Source organism: Pongo pygmaeus, chromosome 7, assembly GCF_028885625.2.
Source record: "Pongo pygmaeus isolate AG05252 chromosome 7, NHGRI_mPonPyg2-v2.0_pri, whole genome shotgun sequence".
NCBI lineage: Eukaryota > Metazoa > Chordata > Mammalia > Primates > Hominidae > Pongo > Pongo pygmaeus.
The window spans coordinates 86,538,719-86,548,219 of NC_072380.2; the positions used below are offsets into that span (position 1 = coordinate 86,538,719).

Here is a 9,501-nt window from a genome sequence, read left to right on the forward strand (position 1 = left end):
CTGCACTGAGCACGGTAAAGTGCTGGGCCTTGCTCTAAGTGCTTCCCATGAAGCTTCTCATTTAGTCTTCACCCTGCATGGCAGATACTCTTTTTTTTTTTCTTTTCTTTTTTTTTTTGGATGGAGTCTTGCTCTGTTTCCATGCTGGAGTGCAGTGGCATCATCTCGGCTCACTGCAACCTCTGCTTCCTGAGTTCAAGTGATTCTCCTGCCTCAGCCTCCCGAGTAGCTGGGAGGACAGGCACGCACCACCACACCCAGCCAATTTTTGTATTTTTAGTAGAGACGGGGTTTCACCATGTTGGCCAAGATGGTCTCGATCTCTTGACCTCCTGATCCTCCCACCTCGGCCTCCCAAAGTGCTGGGATTACAGATGTGAGCCACCGCGCCCAGCCAGCAGATACTCTTATGGTTCCATTTGAAAGGTGAGGAAGCTGAGGCATAGACAGGGTAAGCCCAAGGCAGAGAAGCAGGGCATGAACCCCAGAGGTCATGCTCTTGTCATTGAGTTTCTCTGCTTCTCCTTGTTACTGGTGTAGAAGGGAGAAAATAATTTTCTCTTTCCAAAATGTTTTTATTATCAGGCCAAATTGGAAACACAGAGTCTGAGCTGAAGAAACTTGCTGAAGAAAACCCAGATTTACAAGAAGCATACATTGCAAAACAGAAACGACTTAAAGTAAGCCAATCAGCTGTCCTCAGTTGACATACACTGCACGGAGTAAATGTTCTACTTTTTATAAAGTACCACTCTTTCTAGAATATCTTCTTTTAAATATTGCCATTCACCAGTACACATGTTACCTTTGGCTTATGTTCTCCTTTTAGAAAGAATTTTTTATTAGACTTGATATTGCAACTTGATGACAAGTGCTTAACAAGCAGATATTGAGCATGCTGGTTGCCAAAAAAGTTACGAAATGCAAAGGAAGTTCATAACATATTCTAGAATCTGTCATTTCAGGTATTCCACCACTGGAAGTCCTCACTAAACCTACATCCCTCCATGTGTCACACTGACTTGCTTTGCCGCCTGAGGAGTGTGCTTTATGGTCAGCCTTTCTCCTTCTGTTGATTCTTTCCCTGGGCCCAGCAACTATTGCAAGCTTCTCTCACATTAAAAGTGTAGAAAACAGCAGCACTCCCAACCCTCCCCAACTTCCCAGCTTCCTTTATCCTATCTTAGCTAAACGAGCTCCTCAGAAGAAACACCTGCACTCACAGTCACTTGACTGACTCTCCACTCACATTTAACTCCTTCACTCGGACTTCTTTCTCATCCCTGACCCTTCAGCTACTCTTTCAATTACGGCTGCTGGAATTCTTTTCCTGAGTTGGGCTTGGCGGACGGCTCTTCGTGTCCCTCCCATTTTTTGCCTTCTCTGGTCATCTGGCCTCATAGGAGCTGCCAGTGAGTGGTGGGTCTGCTCCTGGGTCATTTTCACAGCTGGGATATTTCCCTTCAACTTAGCTCTCTCTTTTTTTTTTTTTTTTTGCTGAGTTTTTCTATTTCTTCTCATTGTCTAAAATAGGCTGAACTCTGTAAGAGTTTGTATCTGCTTTCCCTAGATTTATTTTTTTTTAAAGGTGCAAATAATCTGTTTGGTTTCTTTTTTTGGTGGTTAATTAGTCAAAGCTGCTTGATCATGACAATGTCAAGTATTTGAAGAAAATTCTTGATGAGTTGGAGAAAGTCTTGGATCAGGTTGAAACTGAATTGCAAAGAAGAAATGAAGAAACCCCAGGTAGGTTCTCATTTATATTCTTTTTCTCTTTTCAACATCAGTGTTATTCATGGGAACATTCTTAGGTCTCACCAAAAACGTTCTGTAATCTGCTTTTCATTGTTGTTATTCATGGGCAGTTTTAATTATGATAGCAATAATGATATTGCACCCAGAAAAACCCAGGTGTCTAATTGTAACTCAAGCTGCATCTACGTGAAGGATTTTTCTGCATAATTTAAATTATGCTTGGGAGATTTTTACCTGTTTTACAAATTTGTAATTATAGTAGTTAGTTTGGTTGAATAACTTGAATAATTGCTTGAATGTTCCCTCTAGTTTTTTCCTTAGTCAGGGAGACAGCCTCCAATCTAAAGTGTAATAAGGACCAGCACGTGGGCATCTGTAGACTGCCTGGTAAGCATGCCAGTGAACTGGCTTCAGGGTTAAGCCATAGGTGTATACACATGGGCCATGTATGCTACTCCGACTAGAGTTGAAGACTATGTTACCTGTCACAAAAGCTCTTCTGCTTTAAATGACTAAGAGCAGTAGCCACTGAGTGATGTTTCAGACTCAGCTTCATGGATTTTTCTAAAGCAGAACTGTTTTTATGAACCAGAAGGAAGTATCTTTTAACTAGCTTGGAGGCTCCCAACCCCTTAGTGTCCTTTACAAAGTGATAAGCTCAAGTGGCTGCAATCTTACATAGGGACCTGGATGGCTGACAGACGTCAAGCAAGTCTCCTTTGGCCTAGGATACATTTGCATGGACTTTTTTTTTAAAGCATGAAATTGTTCTCTGAGTGTGGCTGTCAAGAAAATAAATATATAATGGCCTTCATCTTTTGCTATTCTCACAGTCACCCTTAAGGCTGAGACCACTGATACCAGCTGGAGTCTGTCTGTAGAGTACTTGCCTCTAATTCTCTATGTCCCTTTCTCTAATTAGAAGAGGGCCAGCAACCTTGGCTCTGCGGTGAATCCTTCACCCTGGCAGACGTCTCACTCGCTGTCACATTGCATCGACTGAAGTTCCTGGGGTTTGCAAGGAGAAACTGGGGAAACGGAAAGCGACCAAACTTGGAAACCTATTACGAGCGTGTCTTGAAGAGAAAAACATTTAACAAGGTTTTAGGACATGTCAACAATATATTAATCTCTGCAGTGCTGCCAACAGCATTCCGGGTGGCCAAGAAAAGGGCCCCAAAAGTTCTTGGCACGACCCTTGTGGTTGGTTTGCTTGCAGGAGTGGGATATTTTGCTTTTATGCTTTTCAGAAAGAGGCTTGGCAGCATGATATTAGCATTTAGACCCAGACCAAATTATTTCTAGGTTTGTTGGGATCTTGTCGTGGCAGCTCATCCAAGCATTTAGCTAGACCTTGTGATTGCCCATGGCTCTCTGAGTCTGTCTTATTGAGTAGTTAGCAGTATTTTTTCCTAAAATTCAGAAGTCATCTTTGTTACACAACACAGGGGTTCAGGTAGCAATAGGACACAAAATTGCTTTATTCTACAACTGCCAGCTCCAGGCAGAAATAGGAAGGCAAAGAGATAAGAGAAGGAAAAATGAGAGAATGAAGTCTGTATAGGGTAGAGCAATAGAAAGTAAGCTTCGGGCGCCTCCAACATTCATGGCTGCCTGTCTCATTGGTAAACCTCACATTTAGTTACTTGTGGCTACTGCCCACACATACACTCCTGTAATTGAGAACTCTTAGGAGAGGACTAGGGAATCACTGGGGATAGTGGGCTGGAGAGAACCCCAGGCTTTGTATGTATAGCTTCTCATTTGACCTCAGTGTTAATTTTAAATGCTTATGAATCACACACATTGCTTTAGTAAGATTAAGTGCTTATATACTAGAAATTTGATGCTCATTGGAACACATCTGCCTAACATTTCTGTAAAAGTGTTAAGTGATATTAAGATGATTCCTTACCATTTCAGATGGTCCGCAATTTGAATTACCAAGTGGTAATGGTTCCTTACTGTTTTAGATGGTGCCTGTGAGATACCATTCCTCTGGATGGTCATGTCCAGTCAGTGGGAGGTAGAAAGGGTGGCATCTATAGCCCTCTTCATACACATAAGTGGCATTTAGGTGAACGTCCCAGCTAATCACTAGGATGTCTGGGTATTGGCTGGGTAGTGGGTATTTTGATGATCTGGGAGCACCAAATATGTTCATTCTTCATTTGGGGAGGCTGGTCTGTAAACACAAAAATTGTTGTCCAGATCTTTCATCTGTTTATGATCGTCAACAAAGACTTGTTAGAAAGGTCTAGTCTTAGCACTTGGCAGTTAATCTAGGAAAGATGAATTAAATGGGTAGATAGTGATGCATACCTGTATTCACTCATGTATGTTTAAGGGATTTGGGGGGGATACCTCAGTTCATGTGGAAGGGACAGTCTCGGTGTGTCCCATGAATAACCTTGGAACTGCAACAAATGGTTTGTGCTCAGAAAAAGTCTTTCATGGTGACAGGAAGGCAGTTTCCCTGGAGCTGGCCATGAAGGCCTTAGAAGCCATTTCTGGTGTCTGGTGGGTAGCAGGCATAGAGATGATGTGCCGAGGTCCCAGTGAACAACAATAGCCAAAGAATGTACTAACTTTATCATTAATAGGAAAGTCATACCTAGGAAACAATGACTTTTTGATGGCAAAATTTTTTAATTCTATTTTGATGATGTAATTCCATTTCATGACCTAGTTGTATTAGAAAACCTTGATGAACTATATGTTCCCGATTTACAAAAAATTAATAAAACCTCCAGAGTAAACTCAGTCAAACAATAATTGAGTAGCAGCTTTTATAACATTTAAAATTTGCACATTAGTGTGTTGTCATACGGAGTGTCTGAATCTGTTGCTGGGATATACCAATCCATGTATTCATTAGAGCCATAGAAGTTATTATTCATTAGTTCATAGTGTTTGAGTTCTTTATGTCACTCTGTTAGAAACAAGAACTGAGTCGTGAAGAAATAAGAATTGGATTTTTATAAAAACCTCTGAAGGATATTTACCTATGAAAAGGTTGTTAAGAATAAAAATTAGAAGTCCATGGTTAACTTTTCCTTCAATTTATATTATTCCTGAATCATAGGGAATCTTTCTAGAATGTGTTTATAATTTCCTTGTACAGTTTCTTTGGAAATACATTAAAGATAGTGGCAATTTCATGTATTTCATGGATACTTGAGTTTATGCTTTTAAGGTGTTTGTTTAGAGATACAATGACCACTAGATGTCGCTGTTCATCCAGTAGAGTAAGATTGAGTGTTCTTTTTGTTCGGCAACTCTTCTAAAATGTTTCAAGCAAAGATAGTAATGACCTCAGTTTCTGAAATAAGGGCATCTTCATCAGATTATTATTCTGTTTGAAAAAAAGCTTGAGGCAAATGTGACTGACTTCCAATGCTTTGAAAGGGATTACAGTATCACACAATGTCAAGCTAGAGTTAAACACACTATTAGCTAAATAGGCACTTATATGTATTTTCTTTTTCATGATTATTGGTGACTGGTCAATGTACTCATCAATTTCCAAAATTTGTATAAATATCACAATTAGAAAAATGCCTGAGATACTAAAGTTATGTTGGCTTTTTGTGTCTTAACACACATAAATACTATTGTTATTGCAGCAGATGCCTTTTGAATCCATTTTCCATAATTGCGGATAGTCGTAAATTGCTTGCTCAATTTTTAGTAATTATTGCTGTTGACACCAGCGTTGTAGATTTTTGGTGTTGTTGAATGCAATAGAGAGACCAAGACACTATTCTGTAAGATCAATAAAAGTAATTGGAAAATAAATGTGAACCCTAAAACAAAGTACTCATTTTGTAATCTTTTTTGGAAAACAGATGTATTTTTTTCATTTAAAATCAAAGCATCATGTGGTAGTTAAAAGGGTAAAATAAGCAGAGGTTAGGTATTCAAGATACTTAGCTACAGGATGCCATATTTTCGTTATAACAAAATTGCTGACTCTTGCTTCATTTAAATATGCACACTTAAAATGAATAACGGCCTAAAGAATAACACTGATCTCTCAAAAAAAAGAATAACATTGATGCTGCTCATTAATATAGCTCTGTTGCAGCCAGCCACCTACCATGGGAGAGCATGAAAATGATGAACACTGAGTACTTATCTTTGCAAAGTAGTTTTCTTACATGTTTACTGGGTTTCAAGTATTACTCATATTTATGTATATTTTTGACATAGCTAATTCTCTTTTATTGAGTATGGATTATGAATATTCAAATTACCTTCTGCATTTCTAGCTTGGTAAGCTTAGCCATTCTAATCAAGTAGAAATTGAGTACTTTCATTTTGCACTGAACAAAGCAAATTAAATGCAAGTCTAATTGGCATTGTTTTCCTTGAATTTACAAACAAGAACAAAGGGCAACAATACTGAATACTTATGGAAAGTCACCTGAATATCTAACTTCGTAGTCTGCTCAGAAAAAAAAAACAGTATGGTAAAGACATGAAGGTCAAATTAATGCAATAAATTAATCAGTATTCAGATATAACCATCATATTGTTTATGCCAACTATTGGCCCGTTTACTTGATCTCTGCTTACCCATATCAGAATGTCTTGATTTTATAATACTCCAGAACAGTTGTTTTACTAGGTAGGGTAGTAGGTTCCAAACAAAGTGAGAAGTGTAACTTCTAGTGTGAGGATAGTAGTTTTAATTATATATTACATTATGAAAATGAAGAGAAGGAGTGAAAGAACTCAGTTTATGGATTAGACAGTGGATGGATGACAGCAGTATCCTTTATTGATTGCACCTAAGTTGGGGCCTGACTGTGTGAGGAGGGAGGAGAGATTGGCGTTGGTGAGAAGGCAGTGGGGTAGAGCAGCTCTGTAGCACTTGAGACAAAACATGCCTGCGGTGGGCCTTGATATACTCCTTGATTCAAGTAGCGTGGTGTATCTATTTCATTCACATTACCTTGTCATAAAACTCCTTTGGGAAAGTTAACAAGTTTTTGTCTTCAGTCTTTTACTTTATTACTTATGCATTGATTCCTTAATTACAAAGTGCTGTCATTGAAATCTGTTAGTAGGAGAGCCAATAGTATAGCTTAGTGAAACATAATGAAAGAGTCAAGTTTCCATGCCAAAAACAATATTCATATACATATATGTAAATTAATTTTTAACAAAGTAAAATTTCAGGCGTATGGCCAGCATGTATAAGTATGGCTTTTGGTATCTTCAGATTAAACTACCTTTTGAATTTAAGAATCTGATACTCAACAAAATTACTTGTAAACATTGCTAAATACATGTCATAAAAATATAATGAAGACAGGTTTTCAGAGAGCCTACATTTATTAAGTTCAGTGCTCAAAAGAAAATGAAGGTTTGCGTTACGAAAATGATATGAACTAAAAATGATTAAAACTAAAAGCAGAAGTGATTACATTGTAAAAATTCTTATTGCTCTGCTCATTCCCTTACAACATGATGTTACAAACTTTCCCATCAAGAAATAGCATCTGCAGGGCAAGACTACACGAGGCCTATCGAGAGCAATTTGCTAGAGATATTGGACATCAAGCAGTGCTGAAAATCACTGGAGGTTCCTTTCAGGTAGAGGAGGGCCTCGTTAACACCTTGTTAATCCCCTAGTCAGGAGTAAGGACCATGGCCTGGAGTAAGGCTTACCAGCATTTTTCAATCTTGGCCCTATTGATATTGTAAACCAGATAATTCTTTGTTGTGTGGAGCTATCCTGTGTGTTGTAGGATGTTTACCAGCTTCCTTGGCCTCTACCTCCTAAATGCCTGTAGTGCTCCCCACCCCAATTGTGACAAATCAAAATGTCTTCAGATATTGCCAGATGTCACCAGGGGAGAAAAATCATCTCCAGTTGAAGACCACTGCTCTGCACCCATCCTAAAAAAGCCTGAAACCAAGTCATGACAAGATCTGCAAGGGAGATGTATTCTGGAGGTTGATTTCTGCCAAGTCAGAGGTGCTTGGGAAACATCTTGGGCTTCTACGAAGCTTGAGCTTCTCCATAGCAAAGCACAGGACAAAACGTACACAATTTAAAGGTGACTAGCCAGTAACTGCACTGCCTACTAGAACAAGAATCAACATGCTTCAGAGAGAAGATAACAGAATCCAGAGTCTCTATAAGGTATCACTAACAATGTCCAGGACACAGTAGAAAATTACTAGACAAGCAAAGTTACAGGACTATCATTGAAAAAAAGTAATAAATAGATAGGACCTAAATGTTGGATTTAGCAAATACTTTAAAGTAGCTAACAGACAATATATGTTTATAGAATTAAAAGAAAATGTCTGATTGAATTGACAGAAAATCATGGGAGAGAAATTAAAACCATTAAAAGAAACCAAATGGAAATTTTAGAAAATTATGTAAGTGAAAAATTCATTGGATGGGCTTCACAGCAGATGGAAGATGGCAAAAGGAAGATAAAGAAACACAGCCTCAGGAACGTGGAAAATATCAACTGGTCTAATATATGTGTTACGGGAGTTCTAAAAAGAGAACAAAGAATGGGGCAGGAAATATGTGTGTATGTGTGTGCATATATACATATATTTAAATAATGCCATATTTTCCCAAATTTGATGAAAAAACATTTACTTACTCATCCAAGAAAATCACCGAACTCAGTGAAAGATAAATACCAAGAAAGCCTCACGTAGGCATATCATTGTCGGACCACTGAAAACAAAAAAATCTTGAAAGCACTTAGAGGGGGGAAAAAAAGATATACACAAGAGAATGATGATAAGAATGTGTGCTGACTTACCAGAAATAGTGGAATGCAGACAACAAGGAAAATGTCTTTAAAGTGCTGATGGGGTGGGAAGGGGTGGTGAGGGAATCCTGCCAATTCAAAATTTTATATCCAGAGAAAATGCCCCTTAAAAACTTGGGGTTTTAAGACACTTTATTTCATATAAATTGAAGCCAAGAGAAGTTGGATCCAGCAGGCCCCCGCAAAACCAAAAACTGCTAAAGGCCATTTTCAGGCTGATGGAAAATGATACAAAATGGAAACCAAATCCACAGAGAGGGGAAAGAAAAGTAGTGCCAGGAATGGCAAGTAATGGGTACATATAAAGACTTTTATTGCCTCATAATTTCCTTAAAAGGTAACTGTTTAGAACAAGAATAATAGCATTATTATATAAAATGTAAATTTCTGGGCTCTATAATATATGTGGAAGTAAATATATGAAAAACACAAAGGTTGGAGGAAGTGGATGAATGGAATTACGCTATTGTAAAGCTATTAGGTTAGTCATATGTAAGGAATGAAGTGTGAGGACAGATGTGCCAAATGAAAAGTATCAAGTGGGAAGTGTGAAGAAGGAAGTAGTGTGTAGTGTCAAGGGTGAAGTAGTGCAATTTTGACACTAAATAAGCTCTGATAAGAACACATTGTTAGCTCTGGAGGAATACTAAAATTTAAAAAATTCCTAAGAAACAAGTAGAAATAAAATACCAATGAAAGAAGCAACAAAACAAATAAACAGAAGGGACAAATGGAAAACATAGCAAGGTGATAGACTTAAACACACCAAAGCAACAATTGCATGATATGTAAATGTAAATAGCATTAAATGTAAAATGTTCCAATTGAAGGTCAGAGATCAGATAAGAATGCAAGACACAAGTATGCACTATTTATAAGATGTACTTTAAACATGTATAAACTGAACATAAAAGTATGGAAAGCGATATACCAGGTG

The 9,501-nt window shown here is 38.0% G+C and overlaps 1 protein-coding gene across 3 annotated transcripts in view; it reads left to right on the forward strand.

The window, feature by feature from the left end:
- Positions 1–5,571, forward strand: part of GDAP1 (ganglioside induced differentiation associated protein 1) — a 45,084-nt gene extending 39,513 nt beyond the window's left edge. For all 3 annotated transcript variants that reach the window (XM_054498428.2, XM_054498426.2, XM_054498427.2), the window contains 3 exons: positions 586–680; positions 1,632–1,746; positions 2,678–5,571. In XM_054498428.2, the coding sequence (XP_054354403.1) occupies positions 586–680; positions 1,632–1,746; positions 2,678–3,060 (593 nt within the window). In that variant the 3' untranslated portion in view covers positions 3,061–5,571. The remainder of the gene's footprint in view (positions 1–585; positions 681–1,631; positions 1,747–2,677) is intronic.
- Positions 5,572–9,501: the final 3,930 nt, after the last annotated feature.